Raw genomic sequence first — 20,075 nt, 5'->3', positions numbered from 1 at the left:
TGGAGAAGAGGCTACAAAGGGGACCAACATTTTCTTTTCATTTTTTCTGCTTTCAAAGGCAATAAAGTTCAAGATAGTGCTATCCTATGCCTCAATTTTTCCTGATAATGCTAACAAGGTTGGGTTTGAGTCTGTAGTCTTAGGCTTGCCAATAATGATCTCATCTCTTTTTTTTTTTTAAAAAAAAACAAATATAGACACTTAGAGACAGAGTAAGTTCTCGAATATTCTATTCATTTGATTGATATATAATTTTTTTTTTAAAAAAATAAGATTCATATCCCTTTTCTCTAAATATATATAAAAAAAATGTAATAAGTTTCTAATTTTGGGTTTACCGAAATAAAATGAATTGTGAACCAAAACAATGTTAAAAGTCATTTTGCAAAATCTGATACATTATTTTTTGTCTCCTCTAGGAGACTAGAATGATACTGTTAACTTGAGAGGACAAGAGACATGTATACAACCCTATCTAGGTTAGAATCAATATAGATATATTAGATTGGCTGTATTATCAATGGGCCCCCTCTTTGTTTCTGGACCTACATATATGGGTCACCCCATGTAGCCCCAACATCCTGGACCTACATATAAGGATCAGTCCTTGACCTGATTGAACTTTGCAGGCTTAAAGCGATGGGAGACCAAAGACTAAAGAGAGCTAAAATGTGGTCATGGGATTAGTTTAGACCCAGAAGAAAGTGGCTGTTGCCGAAAAACACCACTGACTAAGAGACTACCTACTGCTGAAATCACAATGTTCCCTGTGCTCATGGCTTTGGGATTAATAAAAAAACATTCAGTTAACTTAAATTCGATCGAGTTCGAATAAATACGATTCCATGTATACCATATTTTTTGTCAACACTCAGGGAGAAACCAAAAGGGAATCACGGGGAAAGCGTGTTTCTTCATCAATGCAGCCATGAATGGTCTCTTTCCTCGCATCCATAAGAACAATGGGAGGAATTTGGGACATAAAACAAGACAGGAATTTTGCAAGGTAAATACTGTCTGAATTATCTATTTTGTCTCTCACATCAACTGAGGCTGTGAGTTAATGGGCAAAAGGCAGCATACTTTTTAAAATGAAGCCACTGATTTTTTTTTTGTTCTTTTTTCAATTAACATGAATTTTTTTTTCTTTGATGAGGTAGTGAGCTGAAGCATATCATCATAACAAAGTGCTGTCAGCAAACTCTTGAAGGGATTTGACTAATGATACTAATACAACACAGCATTTTCTAATTCAAAACTAAAAGAACTCAAAGTCCAGATATTTACCCCCAGATTTCATGTCTGTTCCCCCTACCATCCTTTTGCTGCTGCTACCAACCCCAAATGGCTCCACTGGCCCAAATTTCCCAGGCATCCCTGGCAACTCACTCTCCATGGGTCTTGGCACCTCAGGTGGGGTGCTGCATCGAATTAGAGCCCAATTCACACCTTCAAAGAAAGGATGCTGCTTGATCTCAGTTGCTCCCCTCTTCACACCTAGCCGGTGTTGCGGCTCCTTCACCAGCAAGCCTCGGATTAAATCACGGCTAGCATAACTGGTTGCTGGTGAATCTGAGAATCTCAGCTGTTGCCCCACAACATTGAACAGCGTAGCACGGTTTCCTGAGCCTTTAAAGGGGGTTTTACCATACAGCAGTTCATGCAAGAAAATTCCAAAGGTCCACCAGTCAACAGCACTTCCATGGCCTTCTCCTTTGATTATTTCAGGGGCTAGGTATTCATGGGTTCCAACAAAGGACATAGACCGGGCTGCAGTAGGCTCCGCAACAAGCTCAGGGAGGGTACTAGAAGGCAACCCAAATTCAGCTCGAGGCTTTCGGGCTTTCTTCTTGTTCTTTTGAGGGAATATCCGTGGAATAAAGCAGGCAGGCTGGATGCAAACTGATGTAGGCTCAATACAGGCAGGTTGAACACAAAATGCACCACCAGCTCCACGTTTCGAAGGATCAGAATCAATTGCTGAGGTTTTAATCAGTGTAGGAGAAACTGTGCATCTTAAGGAAAGATCAAAGTCGGAGAGCATTATGTGGCCATCATCACGAACTAGAACATTTTCTGGTTTCAAGTCCCTATAGACAACACCAAGCATGTGGAGATACTCAAGCGCTAATAGAACCTCTGCAGCATAAAATCTGCATTAAGAAGAAAAACCGGGGATTATAACTTTTCTGCCTGAAATTCAATGATCTCAGTGGAAAACACTTGCTTATGACACTAATGATGACCAAAGCCTTTAGCAATATGCGTTTATGCCAGCTACAAAAGAAAATAATCTAACTTCCCAAAAATTATGTATCATATATAATAACCTTTTTGAACAGTGACTGAAATTAAATTTCCAGATAGTGCTGGCTTAAGGGGGCAATGAATATCAGAGATTCTCATGCCAAAGTAGGGTCTTAATCCTCTGATATCAGCAAAAGCAGCACTCACACATGCCCAATGAGTCTTAACTAATATGATCAAGCAATATTGTAAGACATGAGAAATATTGGAACCCAAAATAAACTGATAACAATTTCATTCCACGGCACATACTCATAAAAGATGTCTACGGAGTCAAGTAATAAGAACCAAGTGAACTCAGAAATGAAAAGAAATCCATTTCGATGCACAAAACAAGTAGTTTCACTCAGCCTCCTATCATAAATAGTTTTACAGACTCCTGTTCATTCTTAAATAGAAAGACTTATAGTAGGAGATAGGAACTTCAGTTAGTTGCTTCTGCTATATTATCTCTCATGTTCACAGGTTAGCAGGTCCACAAGGACAGCAAGCATCTCCCTGCCTGGAGTTCAGCAGCATGAGGGGGAATCAGTTAAAATGCACTCTATGATGGTTAAGATAGGAACTGATCAAGGAAAAGGCCTGTTAGCTAGACTAGTTTTACTTGACACCATAACTGCAAACTCATCAAAAAAACAACAGTTTGGAATTGTAGATATGCTGAAAGCCCCCAACATGTTGCAGATATGTTATAGATCCCCAACATGTAAAAAAATTTGAAAGAGATTAAGACCACATTATCTACAAATGCACAACAGTTCGGCAACATCCTTTAACATAAAATACAAGGAACTGCAATTTGTGGCTGAAGAAAATGACATGAAATGGGAAACAAGTGTAAGTGCACATCCATCCAATGACTAGGACTAACTTTCGCAATATTATATATATAGAAATATGAAAAGCACATAGTAAGAGGCATATGAGCAACAGAAAAGGAAAAACAGATCAACAAACTACTCCTCATGGAACACAAACTTTTAAGAAATAAGAGGAAATATTGTGAAAGACAATGTGAGTTAGACACAATAAAGGAAGGAAAGCTAAATAACACTGATATAAAAGAAAACCCTTGATGAAGAAAAGATTTTTACTTTTTTTTTCCCTACCCTTTAAGGATGCTAATGCTCTACACAAATAGGAGAACATTTAAGAGCATAAGCCATACCTTGCAGCATATTCAGAGAAATGCTTTCCAGGCTGCCGTTGCCTCAAAGTGTGTAGATCACCCCCAGGACAGTATTCCATAACTAGACATGAGAATCTGTCTGTTTCAAAATGCGTATACAGAGTAGGCAGAAATGGATGGTCCAGCAACTGCAGAATCTCCCTTTCTGTCTGAGCCCTAGTCAACTTCTTACGACTTGCAAGGGATGCCTTGTCCATTACTTTCATTGCAAAATAACAACGAGTACCACTCAGCTCTGAGAGATATACACTGCCAATGTCACCACAACCAAGTCGTTTAAGCAATCTAAAACGACTCACGCCCAAAATCCCATCTCGAGCTCGGATAGCAAGGATGGCCTTCCACCTCGGGTCATTTCCTTTATGAGGTTTATTAGCACTCCCAGTAATGTTGCTCCAGTTACTGTCATCACTAAGGCCACTGCTATCACTTGCTCGGCTAACACTAGTCTTTGCACTCTCAAGTGAATCTGCTCTGACACTTCCCTTTGTACTCTCGCAGTTCCTCTCCATGCTAAGCATGCCATCACTTGTAACTGCATCACTCCTATATGTACTGGCACAGCTATTGACAATGCTCATTGCAGTGACAACCCCTGTACTGTCAATGCTGCTATGTGGACTTACATTACCACTTGGAGGCAAAGAAGCATCCCAAACACATTCTTTTTCATCTGAATCTGGAGGAAGGAGAGAGTTATCTGTATTTTGTGATGCACGTGGAACTGAAAATGGAGAAGATAATGCACCTAAATCATTGGGTTCTTCAACCAGACTTTCTGCTGGCGAAAGAACAGCAGGACTTGGTTTTTTAGGAGGAACCCTAATTGAAAGATCTTCTAGAAAAGGACCCTTCACTGACATGCTCTTCATCAAACACCCAGGATCGGACTTCTTCTGACCAATTGGTACATACATTCTCATTAGATCCGTGTCAACAGGTTCTGGAGGGTGACTAGCTCCAGAAAAAGCACTAGGTCCACCTTCCTCCAATGAGTCACTGCTGCCCTTGAATATAATAACATCAGGCATGATTTCTTCCTGTTCAAGCAAAGAGTCTTTCCCTTTCCATGTCCTTACAGGTGCAGCTGTCTCTGAATCTTGGGAATTTCCCAAATTAGATCGACCCACTTCTTCTCTAACCAATACAGCTTGCAAATTCGGCACAAGACCTGCTTCTCTCCCAAAGACCATACGCGCATTCAACACTGAACTCACAGCAGGCAATTTCCTAGGAAGCACCTTTGAATCTGGAACCCTTTCCATTCCGGCTAATCTGGAATCTTTACATGGAATAATCTTACAGCCAACCCAATCAACCCTGCAAAATGGGGTTGAAATTGAGTTCAATCATTCCACTAGTTTCCTGGTTGAACTTTTAAAAAGCAATCCACTATAACATTTCTATTCCAATATTCTCTAACCATATCATTTGAAATCAGCTATTTCATCTTTTTTTCTTAAATGAACCATTTCTATTCCAATATTCTCTAACCATATCATTCGAAATCAGCTATTTCATCTTTTTTTCTTAAACGGGTATGCAAATTAACTAGATTCTACAATTTAGCCTATTTCATCAGCACACATAATCAATAGAAAACAAATATCAAAACTCAGATGCTGTTTCCAAAATTATACTGCTAAAAGAATAATTTATCATGTATTTCCTCTTCCCATATGTTCTCTCCCAAATAGGGAAGAATTCTTTTAACAAATTTTGATAATTAAAAAAAAGGAAAAACTCACAAAATAGAGCAATCAACCTCTCTCACTAAACCCATAATTTTAGCGCCAACCCTTGAAAACAGAACCCTAACTTGCAAATTATTAAATAACGAAAGCAGATCAATCAACTAAGCTCGTGAAATCCTTAACTTCAGTTGCAATCAACTGAAATGCCAAAAATGGTATATTAAATAAGATTATAGAAACCCTAGTTAAATTTTTTCTCAGAAACAAAAATGGAAAGGAAAAATCACAAATTCGAAATTTCCCCACATTTCTTCTATTCCCTTATCAGCACATTCCCAACGTAAACCCTTCGATGCCACGCAAAAACCCTTCAACCTCCCCCTCCCACTTCCCCCCAAAAAAAATAATTAAAAGAACAAAACATGAAGAATGTTCTCTAATTCCAAGTCAGCAAATATACAAAGAGAAAGAGATCTCAAAAATCTTATTTAAAAAAAAAAAAAGCAAAGGGAACCAGAATACAGAACATTCAAGCCAAAAAGAAAAAACCCAACAAGAACCTGTACGCACTTAAAAGAAAAGAAAAATCAAGAAAAGGATTCACAAACAGAGCTTGAACTCTGCCTTCAATCCCTTCACAGCCTTGAAACAAAAAAATTCCTTCTTTCTTCAAAATTTCCAACACAAATGCTCAATCAACAGGTCGGATAGAGCCCGAGCGATCGAAGCCCGAGCTCTTTTCTTTTTTTCTCTGCTCTTTCTCTCTCTCTAGACTGTGGGGTTTTTTGTTTTTTAGCTCTGCAACTAGAAAAAGCTTTTGTTCTTGTGATGGGTTAGAATTGGCAGACTCAGCTTTTGCTTTCCATCCCTCTTTTTTTTTTTTTTTTTTTTGAGAGCTCCTTCGCTTTGGCTTTGCTTTGTAGGGAATGTGCAGTGTGCACTTTAGGATTTCTGAGTGAGAGTGGGAAGGGAGGCGAGGCGAGAGAGAGAGTGTGTGAGTGTGGGTCCCAATCGGGCCCAGAGTAAGCGGGTCCCATGTCTGTTCCTTCTTTAAACTACATTGCTTTTCACAGGTAGGGACGCTCCCGCTCTCTGTCATCACCAAATTCGAACCATTTTCTTTCACTATCGGGTTCGGATTTTCTTCAGCTTTGCGCTGCCAAACTGGTAATTAACGAGCGCGTCAATCAGCGCGTGTCGTTGTTCTTTTTAATAATAATGATGCAGGTCATTTTCCTTTTAGATTATAATAGGTAATAAAAATCTTTTTAAAACACTATACATAAAAAACTATACATTATATAAATAATATGTGTAATTATGATATAAGAATTATAAATATTAATTATCATTTTAAATATTAAAAACTAAGCTTGTAAAGATTCTTTTTAATTTTTAATTTTTAATTTTGTATAGTGTATTTTTTTAAGAAAAATAATTTTAAATAAAAAATAATTAAAATGCCAATAATTTGTATTCAAAAGTTTAAGTTAGGTATAACTTTAAAATTTTTTTAAAAGAATCATATTTAATTAATTTATGTAAATAAAATAATCGCATCAGGTCATCCATTTTTTACTAAAGCAATAAGTTAACAAAGATTTTTTTTTCTGGATCAATTTCACAAACAATCCAACTAAAATATTAATTCGAGTTCAAAATTAAGTCATTGATTACTTTGTTAATAGGTCAATTATTATTGGGGAATAAGTTGCTTAAAACCGTCTAAATTGTTTAATGCTGTTTAAATTTTTTGGTAGAAAAAAAAAAGTCTTGAGCAATGAAAAATTAAGGAGGCCGCATGTGGTTGTTATACTTTTGTTATTACTCCACCAATTCCACATAATGCAGAGCCTTCTTTAATGTTTAAATTACAAAATAAATTCAATACAGTTAGAGTTTAAATTACGTAATAAATTCAACATAGTTGACACTTATTACAAAAGAAAATGATTTTAAAAAAAAGTTTATATGTAATATTTGTCAGTGTATCCTCTCATAAATATATAAAAAAAATTAAAATACTTTTAAAATTATGAATATTTATTTTTAAAAACTTCTCAATTTTTAAATTTATTTATTAATAAAATAATAATATTTAATTCACTGTAAATATGTCAAATATAAATTTATATAAAAAAATAAAAGATGAATAGATACCTAAAAAGGGTTTGGATCATTGGATGTACAAGTGATGGGGTGAAGCGCCATGATTTTTAACACAGATTTTGGTAAAAGGTAGGGCCCACCACTTTGGCTTGCGGCGGGGCCCAATCCTTTTACTAAATTAATATTTTTTTTAATTTTAAATCATATTTGATATCCATTTTCCACCGTAGGTCTTATGTAGTTCTACTGTTCTCGAAGACGTGGCCTATGAGTATGGAGGAATGACAAGGCTACCATTTAAAATAAAGGAAATTATAAATTAATGTTTGGTTTAATTAATTAAAATTAAAAAATCATGGAAAAACTGAAAACCACAAATAGAGTGAATAAAGTAGATATTTTAAAATTATTTTTCCTAATTTTTTATTTTTTACATTTGATATTTATATTATATAAAATATTATAAAATTAAAACTTTTATCTTAATTTTCATAAGAATAAAAAAAAATAAGGAGTATAATTTACATAATGCAAAAAAAGAGGATTTTTTATATAATTTAAATGACCTTTAGCCTTAATGATGAAAATTTTAGACTTAATTCTCTAATTATATATCTTATTGCATAATTCAAACATTTAATTATATGCTTTTCAAGTGGCCAACAATAATAAACACTTTCCTAGCATTTTGTATCCGTCATACCAAACACAGCATTAAAAGTTTTCAATCTCAACATTCCATTTGCTGTCCAGTCGAAATGCCGAGTTGGAACGGTAAAAAGTAAGAAAAAGAAATCCTTTTCCCTTTCTTTGGAAAAACTTGAAGACGACATTGTTGACCAAAGAAAACCAAACACTCATTAGGAAATAATTTCATCAATCAATTAATTAAAAAAAAAATGGGAAACGGAAAGTTCTTTTCTTGGCTGTAGTTTTTAGTCAAAAGAAATGAGAATTTGGGAACCAAAGCCGTGGAAAATTGTTTTCACGGCAAGGAAAGAATAAGATTCCCGCCGCAAGCAGCAAACAGTCGGTAATTTGGAACTTGAGGCGCGTTTAGGAACAAGAGCGCGTTTGTTCAGACAGTGAATTCTCATTTTTTTCCTTTGGGGGCTGGATGTCCAAAGTGCCCCCGCAAATGTAAACATCTGAGACAGAATTTGTTGGGGTGGAAGGAGGGTCAATTTGGACATTTAGGAAAACGACGCATGCGCGTGCATGGTCTATCAGTGTCTACCTCTTGGCGTTGGCAATCAATAATGAAAACGCAAAATAGGACGACAGGTTGGTGCGTCAGAGTCAGGTCAGGGTTGGGGGGTGGGGGCGCGGTTAGACCAGAGGTGGATAAAATCTAGAGCCCAGGCACGCAGGCAAGACGAGATCTAGCCACCGAGAGTGCTTGAGTGGTCAGCATCCCATGCCAGCTGCTGGTCCAAAATGTTCTTGCTTGAGACAAAATGGTTACTTCCTCCACCCGGCTCTTAATTTCCATTCTCAAATAAATAAAGAGAAAAAAGTGATTAAAAATAAAAAAAATAAATGTGTAAAAGGAAATTAATAACAGCAGTGAATTATGTCTGAATAATCCAAGGAGTGAAATCAGTAAGGTTGTTGGTCTGGCGGTCGGTCGACCGACCACGGTGAATTATTTCGACCAAATGCCTGCGGTCAAGTTAACTACACTAGCCGTTAGCTTCTGCCCGTTTTTAGTTTTTGGTTTACTACCCCGAAAAAGAGGGTTGTACAGACAGACACGACGACCGTACATGGAGTCGTTTTCTACTGTGGTTCATGTCCGAACATACTGGAGTCAAGTTCTTAAGACACGTCGCGATCAGTAGTCATTCGCTAAAGAATTGAAACACTATAGAGGAAATGACAGAGACTGTTCATACCACGCTAAGAAGCTTTCTTGAAAAACAAAATTAAAAAAAGAAAAAGAAAAATCATACATTTACGTTGTACTTGAAAGCATGGTACTTGTTAATTTAAAAAAAATAAAAATAATACATTTACGGTAAAATAATGTGTGAAAATTAAATTCTCATAATATTATTTAATAAAATTGAAACACTATCTTAAGAAAATCATTAAGAAGTATCATATCAATAAAATATTAAAAAGTCATACCGTAAAAAAAATTTATTAAACAATTAGATTTGTAATATATATAAATGATATTGATTTACCAAAATATTTAATAGCTAAAATTAAATCTGAATTAATACTTGGTTCATTTGTCTCAATTTCAATCACGATTTTATTGTTTATAGTTAAAATCACCTTACAACATACCTTATCTTATATCAACAACAAATCTTAATAAACATCCCATAATCTTACTTGATATATGTAATCATTTTCGAGTTTGACAAAGAAATCGTATTTTCAATTCCTTAAGTGGTTGCAAAAGACATCTCCTGCTTAGGATTGATAGCATGAAATTCAATAAACTTCATCGATGTTAAGTAACATCCAATCTTCCAATCAATAACTCCACGAAAAATCTATTGACATCAAATTTCATTATAAAATCTTAATTAGAAGTTTAAAATTAATTTATTTGATTAAAATTGATGTGGACAACTAGTTACAAAATTTGATTAGACTCAAATTCAATAATAAAAATGAATTTTAATTATTTGTATATATTTTACTAATGAAAATGAAATTAATAAACTTCAAAATTATAGATTCTATCAAAATCTATTTATACTCTGATTAATCCAATTCATACCGATTAAATAGTGTGGGATTCTTATTTACATACCATCCATTATCATCTCTATGTACTTCAAAAATTATAATACTAATTTAATTCGAAACTTCGGTTAATTGATTTCGGAGGAATTGAAGTGCATTTCTTTATCAAAATGGACAAGACTTTTGCTCAAAGAATGGAAAAAATGTCGACCATCGACACCAAGAAAAAAAAGGAAGGAAAAACTCAATCAGTGCTTGATGAAATGCAACTGTTTGAGTCAAAGAAACTGTTCTTGGTTTTATTTTTCTATCCGATTTGGAGATGCACTCACCGAATTGGGGAAAAAAAGGTGTTGGGGTTTTCAATTTCATTGAGATTTTTGGTTACCCAGCTCACACAAAAAACACAAAGTCACCCCAAAAATATAAAGATGCGAATCCTATAACACACGACAAACGTTTGGTCAAAAATATTTTAATTAAAAAATAAAAGAAAAAAAAGAGGGTGACATGGCACAATAGGTGGATGATGTGGATCATGATTGGGAGACTTTATTTATTTATTTTTGGAGTCGATGGTCACGATCAATTAGACAAGTTATCATGTGAGACTCCAATCCCATGAAAGTTTTTTTAAAAAAAGAAGGGCTTAGTGATTAAAATGATTAGCTCCAAATATTATATCCATTGCCCACATTGAAAAATGTGGGGTTCTTAGCAAAATTTGGTTCTCTCTCTCTCCCTCCCCTTTGCTTTTTTGAAAAAGAGCAAATTGGGTAGGTTTGAAAGTTTGTGGATTTGTGAATATTTTGTGTATTGGAATTAGGAAAAGGGGGAAGGGGGGGCAATCTAAAGTTGGCTTCTTTCATGATTCCTTTTCTTACTTCAAGTTTGGTCCACACCCAAGGCTTTCTTTTCTTTTTCTTCTTTTTTTTTTTTGGGTGGTGTCAGTGGCTCTTCTCAGGTGTTACCTGTAAATCCTGCACTAAATGAGGAGCATATGGCTTACCTTTTTGTTGTTGTTGTTGGTGGTGGTGGTGGTGGTGGTGGTGGTGGTGGTGGGGAGAGGGGAATGGGTGTTTTCTAGTAAATTTTTAATTATATCCCATCATGAAGTCACTTTGATTCACAATAACTTGCCTTGGCTTAAACAAAGAGGATGGAAATCACACAAGTACCTAGATTTTTTACCCTACCAAATGATTTGAACTTCCAAACAAAGGCATAGGTTGGTAACTTGGTCTTGTGTGTTCACATGACTTGCTTTTTCAATTAGAGTTAAAGTTAAAGTGCTTGAGCTAGTACGAAGATACTGTTCGCATCAACTAAGCAATAATATAAGTTATATGCTTTGTTGTTGTTATTTCCATGGAGATCTTCTATATTAAAAATTTGTATTTAGTTATTAATTGTTGCATGTAATTCTAGAATTAGTGTTATAGTCCAATTTATCGTAACTTGTTACCATAGCACAATGACGTGTGCAATAAAGATCACGCTCTGAGTGATAAGTATCTTAATTTAAATCAATTTAATGCAAATTAAGTTTTAAATATCGTTGACTTGATAATTCTTCGAATCTACACAATTTGATCATTCAAACATTGAGTTTTAGGTTAAGATTTTGAATTTATTGAATATTTAAATATGACTCATTGGGTACAAAGTTAAGTTTGCAATTAATTTAGGGGAGGAATTGAGCTAAATCTTCCTATCATTTTTAGCTCAACTGCCACTTAATTACATCCACACAAATTCTTTATAGTGCTAAAGGCAGAGGCCTCCTGAAAATGGGGACAAGGCCCATGAATGGATTGAGAATCTACCTTAATGGTCTGGACCCAAAGGCCCAATTTTAGTTTGAAAAATGGCAGATCTTGGTCCAAACCATGGCCCATCGTCTAGTAACGAGAACCAAAGTTATCTATAAAGTGTTACAAATTATTAAATATTTAAGCAAAGAGTTATACCATCCATCTATTTTTTATTTATAATTTCAGACACCAGATTATTACCCTAAAATCATTTTTAATATATGATTATTAAACAAATTTATATTTGACACATCAACGTATGGATTTTATACATTATAAATGAATCAAATATTGATATTAATAAAAAATTTTAAAAATAAATATTTATAATGAATTAAATATTGATATCTTGTTAAATTTTTAGAATATTTAAATATAAATACCCATAATTTTAAACCTTAACCTTTTCGTATCTGTGATATTATGATTTGGAATTAAGTGATAACATAACGTGGAATAAAACTTTTATTAAATTACAAAAAGGCCAATCTAATAGAAGCCCAATTGAGAGCATAATCGAGTCCACTACCAAAAGTGGGCTAGCTCGGCCCAAAAAGAAGAGGGAAAAAAAAACTTGCCCGACTGTTTTGACTCGTGCGCGTGGTAGAGTCTACCAGTGGGACCCAGCCGTTGTCAGTTTATCTCCTCAGTAATACGCCACGTGTAACAAAGTCAACGTCTCCACTTGAAGACTTGGCGTGGCAGTGAAATTGACTGCAAAGCATCCACGGTCGTTTGCTTCCGCTTTCAGTCCCTTTTAGTTTCCCCTCAACTACCCTTCCCCTTCACGCTTCCCTCGTTCTGGGGCTCTCTCCCACCAAAAGAAAACAACCGGAAGCACAGATCTCAGCCATCTTTCTTTGGTTTCTTCCTTTGTGCTATGGCAGTGGCGTCTGCCGCCTCGGAGAGGATCGATCTGCCGAGGCCACCCATGGATCCTTCTCTTTCGAAATTAGCTTCCGACGTCGTTTCCGAATCTTCAACTTCGCCTAACGCTTCGTCTCCCACCGGCACGCCCGATCGCAACGACCCTTCCAGTTCTTCGCCTAACCTTAATTACAGAGATGTTGAAATTCAGGTTCCCTTTTCTATCATTCTCTTAACAACTTATTCATTTCGCTTCTCCGTACGCAAAAGTTAGGAAAGAAAGGCGAGAAAGGAGTTTGTTTTGAAGTTAATTTTTGGCAATTCCTGATGATTATGCGTGAATTCGAAAAGAAATTACCAGTGTGCAGGCATATTTGCTTTCATAAAACTTTCTGTTATCAGGAATTTGTTGAAGCTTTCTTGTTTTCATGGTTAAAATTCTTAAATTAGTCAATGAAAGTTTGGAGCGGTTTTGGCATCCTAAGTAGCAAGGACCATCTTGATTAAGCCTTTTAAGTGTCAACTTTCTGGTAGTAGTAGAGCATAACGTGTGAGGCATTTTAATTTCTCACCTATCGCATGGTGTATCTCACTAGGCATTATGGCTATTGCTAAAGTCAGAAATTGTTGCTAGCGAAAATAAATTATATTGGCCAAATTTATGTACGTTGAATGCTATGAAGGGACCAATAAGGCAGTCAGCTCATGGGTAGTACCCAATAAGTTGTTAAGGTAGCTGTTTTGCAACGATCCCAATTGAAAATAAATGTGGAATAATGTTTAATTGGTGTTTTGAAGAAAGGAAATGTGATTTATAAATATTTTAATCTAATAAGAGATTTAAAAGAGGATTGCCTTAGAAGATACGTTAACTTATGCATAAGGATGATGTAAAATGACACCTTAATGGCTAAATCTCATGCTTTTGAGTTTCAGTCTGCAGCAGCATTAAGGAGTGAAGAATACCGCCAACTGTTCAGGCTTCCACCGGAAGAGGTGAGTGTCTTCAGTCTGACAAGATTACTAGCTGTTAGCAATTCTCTATTTGTCTCCTTTTCATTTTGTTTGACATTTTTTGGCTGGTAAATGCTAGGATTGTTTCTCATGATTGATGTAAACGATATACCACCAGGTTCTAGTTAAGTTAAACATTCATGTAGAACGCACACCATGCCAAGAATATTCTTATTTTGTTTTTGGCCAAAGATTGAAAATGCTTGTTTGTGCTGTCCTTTATGCTTTAGATTCTAAATGGTACCTATTGTCCCCTTTAAAATCTTTAAAACATTTTTTCTTTGAAGTTTAAAGGAAGTGAGCGCCTTTAGTCTCTAGTCTGTTCATGATCACTAGGTGCTAGCAATTCGCTTACATTTTAGACTTTTAATAATATCTATTGTAGTTATTAAACTTTTATTTTTTGCCCTTTGCTGCAGTTCCTTGTTCAAGATTTTAATTGTGCATACCAAGAGAGTATCCTTCTTCAGGTAATCTAGATCTCTGCAATAACCTTCTCTGTCTTGAAGTTTCATGCTTTTACTTAGATGATTTGTTTACCCTGCCACATCTAGTATTTTTTTTATCAATTTCTTGTTCAGTACATCACCTTACCTTCTTTTCATCTATCTCTAGGGGTGGGGGTAATATTCTTTGATTACATAGTGGCTTTAAGGTCTAATTTTATTCCTTTCTCTAATTTTTATGCATTATATGCTTGATGCAGGGTCACATGTACCTCTTTGTTCGTTATCTTTGCTTTTATTCCAATATATTTGGATTTGAAACAAAGGTATTCCTCTAACATTGGTTAGATTGTTTGTTTTTCTGTGTCCTATTTTCTTGTCAACTTTTGCAAGTTTTACACAACAATGATTATGATCTTGTAATATTTTACGGGCTTGTTTTTCAGAAAATAATTGCCTTCAATGAAATTACAAGTGTTAACAGAGCAAAGACTGCAGGAATCTTTCCTAATGCAATAGAAATTTTTGCTGGAGGAAGAAAGGTTGTAGTACTTGACTTGCATTGTTTTGTCTTTGTGCCTGTTTAAATGTTTGTATTCTGTAAAAAGTAGTATCCAAGTTCTGTTTCACTTATGAATCGCAGTGAAATTACCTGACTCTACTTGTTGATTTGGTAGTACTTCTTTGCATCATTCCTATCTCGTGATGAAGCTTTCAAGCTCATTAATGATGGATGGGTGCAGCATGCTAATGGAGCCAAAGAAATTACAGAGCAACAGGTATCTTAATGTTTCATAGCATATTAGTAGCAGCATTTAGAATATTGTTAGAAGTCTTAGGACTTTTCTGTAAGCATTTCTGTATATTTTCTTTATATCATAATTAGATCATTGATTTTGATGCAAAATATGTCATTGAATAAATCGAGCAGTATTCAATATTTTTTTTTTTTAGGTTGTTTAAAATATATGATGAACTTATTTCACATGTTTTCTTTATGGCATTGAATAGGGTTGTTGTCATCTTACAATAGACAAATCATTAGGTATGCAGTGAATATGGAATACATCTTTTCATACTCTTTCTTGATACATAGCATACATGCACATCTTAATGTAAGTTTTCACTATTGCTTCATTTAGAGGTATTTTGTATCGTATACTGATTTATTAATCTTGTTTTTCCTTTATCTTTATTCTTCCATATTATCCATACATAAGAATTTTGTGGAGATTTTCCATTTCATTCAACAAAATTTAAGACATTTAGAGGATGTACAGTGAAGCTGGGAATCTTATATTACACTTCATGCATCACATTTGAACCTATGTGTATTTCACTCTTTCACTCTTTTCTTTTTTATATATGTCTTTTTTACTAATTCATTTTTCCTGATTGAAATGTTGTGAAAACTTTGAGGTTCATAGCTTCGTTAGAGCAAATTGCATATTTTCCACCATTGGTTGTTTTCTTATACTGGTTGAATTTATTGTAGGAATCCATCTCTGAGTCCAGCAGCCAAGAGAATGGATTTGTTGCAATTGAAAAGGTCAATAGCTCCAAAAACCTAATAAATGACATGGAATCTACAGACAGGTATTTGTTACGGACAGAATGGTTAGGAGATCTTTCTTGTGAATTCATCAGAGTTTTGTTTTTTTGTTTTAAACTTTTACATATGTGACTTATTCTATTTAACTGCATGTTTTATACAGGGATGAGGATGTTCCCACCTCTAGTGATTCCAACCTTCCATCCAATTTGGAAAATGATGCAGAAGTAGGTCCTGAATCAGTTATAATTACCAGGTCTTCAGCTTCAGCAGATACTTGTTCCTGGAAGCCAGAGAACTGTGATGCGCCAAAGGGTACGTTAATCCTGTTTCGTATTGTGACTTTCTCAGGTTCTACATATTTTTTCATTTTGAGTTCATCATTTCTAGTTGTGGTTGTCTTGTACTTTTTTTTTTCACACTTTGCTGCATACTGAGTTCCTTGATTATTCGGGGTTTAGGGTGGAATCAACATTTATTTTTGTACATGATACCAAACTTTTGTTTTTGTCTATGTCATGATATTCTGAACGGGCTGTTTCTTGTATGCAGTTCCTGAAGATTTTACCAAGGTTGCAGAAACAAAGTTTCCGGTAGTAAATTGTGAAATCATTTTCCTTAACGTTCTACCATATTGTAAAATATTTATAGCATTGGTAAGTTCTTAATTTGTTCTGAAGTCAGTCACGTTTCTTGGGCTGCAGATTAAGGTAGAGGAGTTCTTCAGGTTATGTTTTTCTGATAATGCTGTTAATTTCATTGAATCTTTTCATAGAAGATGTGGAGATAAAGGTAGTGTGCTCTGAACTTTTGAGGAATTATAAGTTCTAAATACGCATTTTTAGTTTATGTTTGTGTTTAATATTTTGATTATATCTTATGGTAAAAGATGTCATTTTCTGCATCTGTGCCTTCATGTTTAGTAAATGGTTATTTTTTACAGAATTCAGGTGCTCTTCATGGTGTCCTCATGACAATTTTGGACATGTTCGTGATGTGTCATTTCAACATCCAATAAAAATATACTTTGGTATGATTTTATTATTATATGTCATCTTTTTGCCCCAGCATTATTATCCTGCTGAGATTAGCATTATTTCATATAATTGTTATAATTAATTGAAAACTTTTTAAAATAAGGACAAGGATAATTGCAATGGCACAAAAACTTATTTGTTTTTCATTTTTTTTGTGGTGGATGTAGTATTGGTTTATGTGTATGTCAGTTTAACACTTTCTTGACTGGGTTTCTTTTAGCATTAATATTTTCTGTTTCAATCAAGGTGCAAAATTTGGTAGCTGCCAGGAGACCCAGAAGTTTCGAGTTTACCGAAACAGGTTGTTACATATTTCCTTGGTGGTGCCTTGTATGCTATTATACAGTTGAAGTCACTGTTAATCTATTATTATTTCTCATTTTGAAGGGATGCACCCTTTTTGCATCTCCTTTAGATGTTTTGTATTCTTTCTTCTTTTTCTTGTGTATATCCTGACAATATGACTTTTACTTTGTACAGTCATCTGGTTATGGAGACATCACAAGAGATCAATGATGTACCTTATGGTGATTATTTCCGTGTAGAGGTACAAGCTAGACCTGAGCCCCTTGATATGCTTTAATGTGTAAAGTGTTCTCCATCCCTAGTTTGTAAGTGCAGTTTTAGCCATTTAGGCATAAATTATCCTGATATACTTGAGCAGATTATGGGGGCAAAATTGTCAGAAATAGCAAGGAAAGTTGCACTCTAGCCCTTCAAATTGAGAACTAAAACAAAAGCTTGATGCCACATCTACATCTTGTTGGTCTATCTATGTGCAATATTGGAGACAAATTTGTCTTTTGTGTTTGAAAAAGTTTAGGTTGGTAATCTCTCTTGAGCCAAAGCTTGGCTGCCCCAGGTTATCCATATGGTGTTGCAATTTGTTAGGCTACTGCTCAAAAAGAGAACAGTAAGAAGAAAACGGGGATGACTTGAGCAAAAATAACATGAGCGGGACAGGCCATCTGAAGGAATTTGAGTTAAAATAGCATAGTAAAACTTGTGAGGATGCTGAACATGAATACTTATAAGCCATGGAAATAGGTCACCAACACCACTGTCTGCAATCAGTTGTTCTGAAAGCTTTCTCATTGTTTTGTGCAATAATAATTTGTTTCTGTTCTATATGTGATGCTTCTAGTTCGTTTGAAATGTTTCTGATATGTGCTGGAAAATGCTGTGTATCCTATCAGGGGCTTTGGGATGTAGAAAGGGATATTGATGGCCCTCAAGAAGGCTGCATTTTGAGGGTTTATGTGAATGTGGCTTTTAGCAAGAGAACTGTTTGGAAAGGTTTGACTTTGCTGATGAATCTTTTGTTTATGGTGTGTTTTATGAATTTCTTGTGCTGCATCTTTGTATTTTGAGGTGCTGAGCTTCTCTTCTTGTGGTTCCTTTTACAAATCCTTTTGCTTTCATGTCTCATCTTATAATTGTATTGAAAGTTTTATTTAACTGTAAATTAATTTTGTGGAAGTGCCAGAAAGATATTTTCTTTTAGAATGAAGTGGATTATTTAAAGTTAAGTTGAGGAAGGACTTATTTGAGATGAAATCTAGAATTCCTTGCAATAATGGAGATCTTAAGGCCAAGATCCTTTTGTGTTTCATCTCAATTGTTTTGAACTTGTAAACTGACAGTCCTTTATCCTTTGAAGATGAGCTGAGAAGGATTTATGGTTTTTGTTCGTTTTGAATAGATCACTAAGTGTACTTTTTGCTGTTATATTAATGATTATATTTCTTGTAACTTCCCCTTTATCTGATGCCAAGCATATGGTACAGGGAAAATAGTGCAGTCTACTCTGGAAGAATGTCGAGAAGCTTATGCAACATGGATAGACATGGTATTAGTATTATCTTTCTCCAGTATTATTATGTTTATATTGTAAAGTTTATTTGAACATTGATCTAAAAAACTTTATCATTAATGTTTCAGGCACATGAATTGTTGAAGGAGAGCCTTGATAAACAAGGAGGTTTGGCCATCAGATTGTGTTTTTGAAGAATTTCCTCTAATGATGTTTATGCTTTGGGCAGTGATGCAGATAATGGAATTACTGACTTAACTGCTTTTGTCTCAAGCAGGGGTAGATTCTTCTAGAAGTTCAGCTGAAAATGGTGAACTCCAAATTGAAAGGGAAGTGGCAACCAAGGAACTTTCAGAAAGATCTCATAATTTGAGTGATCCGATAAGGACATTGCAGACGTCTGATTATCTGGATGTTAACCAACGAATTGGCACTCTTTTGCAAGGAAGTTTGACTAGTGCTTCGTCCATCGCATCTTTGTTAAGAGAGTTTGCAAGGAAATCCTACTCATACTTGAAAAGCCAAGGCCATATTTCAGTAGTCTTGGCTGTTGTCTTTGCTGTGATCTTCCTGATGCAGGTTTAATGCTCCCTGTTCAACTTGTTACCTTCATTATAATTCATCTGTAGATTAAGTTAATCTGGAGCGACAATCTAATTTACTCGTCGATTGTCATACTCGTAGCTATGTTCAATAACAAGTCATCACAATATGGACTTGTTCCAAGAAGCTTTCCTCTCTTGCAAACTGATCAACAACCTACAGTTTGATTTAGATTTTCCATATCATGTTGTCAGCTCCTTACAGCTCTCATTCTTCTTTCCCTTTCTTTGCTTTTCTTTTTTAACTGCAGGTAAGCATTCTTGTGCTACTAAACAGACCGCAACACATTCATGTGAGTTATCCGGCACAGTATACCGGCGGCATGGGCAGTGGAGCCAGTGAAAGGCCAACCGAAGCTGTGGCATGGTTAGAGAAGCGGATGCATCACCTTAAAGAGGAGATGGTCATGGTCGAAGCGCGGTTAGAGAGGATGTGGCATGAGCATGCTGCTTTAAAAGCACAGTTAAAAGAACTGGGGTACCCAAAGAACCACAGATAAACATCTTACTTGTATATTTTTCACTTAAAATAACATATTTCCATAGTAAATCTTACATTCTTTTCATAATTCTGTACGTAGATGCCTGTAATTGAAATCTGAAGATAATAAACCGCAAGGTTACTTGTCATGCCATGATCCCTACTGTTTGAATTATAAATAACAAATTTCAATTTCATACATCACCATTGCTGCATTTGTCATCTCAAAGAACCTCAAAGACCTATTTAAGTAGGCTATTACTTAAAAATTTAAGACCTATTTCATCTTTTAGTTTAAATCTTAATATAGCTTAAATAAGTAAAATTAATTCTTTAATCAATCACTTTGGACTAAAAACAATTTCTTAATCAATCAGCTTCGAGTCAATTTTTGGATTTAAAAATTTACATAACTTTATTTCTAAAGATAATATTTTCAGGTAAATT

General features: G+C 35.0%; 2 protein-coding genes across 2 annotated transcripts; one reads left to right on the top strand and one right to left on the bottom strand.

The window, feature by feature from the left end:
- Nucleotides 1-1,012: 1,012 nt before the first annotated feature.
- Nucleotides 1,013-6,138, bottom strand: LOC110413437 (Protein kinase superfamily protein). Its single transcript, XM_089783225.1, has 3 exons — nt 5,761-6,138; nt 3,476-4,816; nt 1,013-2,153 (listed from the first exon to the last, which is right to left on the bottom strand). The coding sequence occupies exons 2-3, from the start codon at nt 4,759-4,761 to the stop codon at nt 1,259-1,261; spliced, it is 2,181 nt and encodes a 726-aa protein (XP_089639351.1). The 5' UTR covers nt 4,762-4,816; nt 5,761-6,138; the 3' UTR covers nt 1,013-1,258.
- Nucleotides 6,139-12,547: 6,409 nt separating this feature from the next.
- Nucleotides 12,548-19,827, top strand: VAD1 (GRAM domain family protein). The gene is made up of 18 exons (XM_021425337.2): nt 12,548-12,894; nt 13,620-13,679; nt 14,117-14,167; nt 14,404-14,469; nt 14,590-14,685; nt 14,821-14,922; nt 15,639-15,739; nt 15,859-16,010; nt 16,248-16,288; nt 16,400-16,487; nt 16,639-16,725; nt 16,979-17,033; nt 17,213-17,279; nt 17,929-18,028; nt 18,520-18,581; nt 18,674-18,713; nt 18,823-19,124; nt 19,399-19,827. Exons 1-18 carry the CDS (start codon nt 12,697-12,699, stop codon nt 19,645-19,647), a joined length of 1,917 nt encoding a protein of 638 aa, XP_021281012.1. The 5' UTR covers nt 12,548-12,696; the 3' UTR covers nt 19,648-19,827.
- Nucleotides 19,828-20,075: the final 248 nt, after the last annotated feature.

The sequence above is a fragment of the Theobroma umbraticum genome, unplaced genomic scaffold, assembly GCF_002168275.2.
Source record: "Theobroma umbraticum cultivar Fairchild unplaced genomic scaffold, ASM216827v3 scaffold_4.1, whole genome shotgun sequence".
In the NCBI taxonomy this organism is placed as follows: Eukaryota; Viridiplantae; Streptophyta; class Magnoliopsida; order Malvales; family Malvaceae; genus Theobroma; species Theobroma umbraticum.
The sequence above is the reverse complement of the archived record's forward strand: the minus strand, read 5'-3'. Positions and strand labels throughout refer to the sequence as shown.

What these genes read in the sequence shown, in the direction of transcription:
- VAD1 (XM_021425337.2), top strand. Translation starts at nt 12,697, where the DNA reads ATGGCAGTGGCGTCTGCCGCCTCGGAGAGGATCGATCTGCCGAGGCCA. An exon ending in TAGAAGATGTGGAGATAAAG is followed by an intron (nt 16,488 to 16,638) that starts GTAGTGTGCTCT and finishes TATTTTTTACAG; the next exon opens with AATTCAGGTGCTCTTCATGG. An exon ending in GAGCCTTGATAAACAAGGAG is followed by an intron (nt 18,714 to 18,822) that starts GTTTGGCCATCA and finishes TGTCTCAAGCAG; the next exon opens with GGGTAGATTCTTCTAGAAGT.
- LOC110413437 (XM_089783225.1), bottom strand. Translation starts at nt 4,761, where the DNA reads ATGGAAAGGGTTCCAGATTCAAAGGTGCTTCCTAGGAAATTGCCTGCT. An exon ending in TTCTCTGAATATGCTGCAAG is followed by an intron (nt 2,154 to 3,475) that starts GTATGGCTTATG and finishes TTCTTAATGCAG; the next exon opens with ATTTTATGCTGCAGAGGTTC.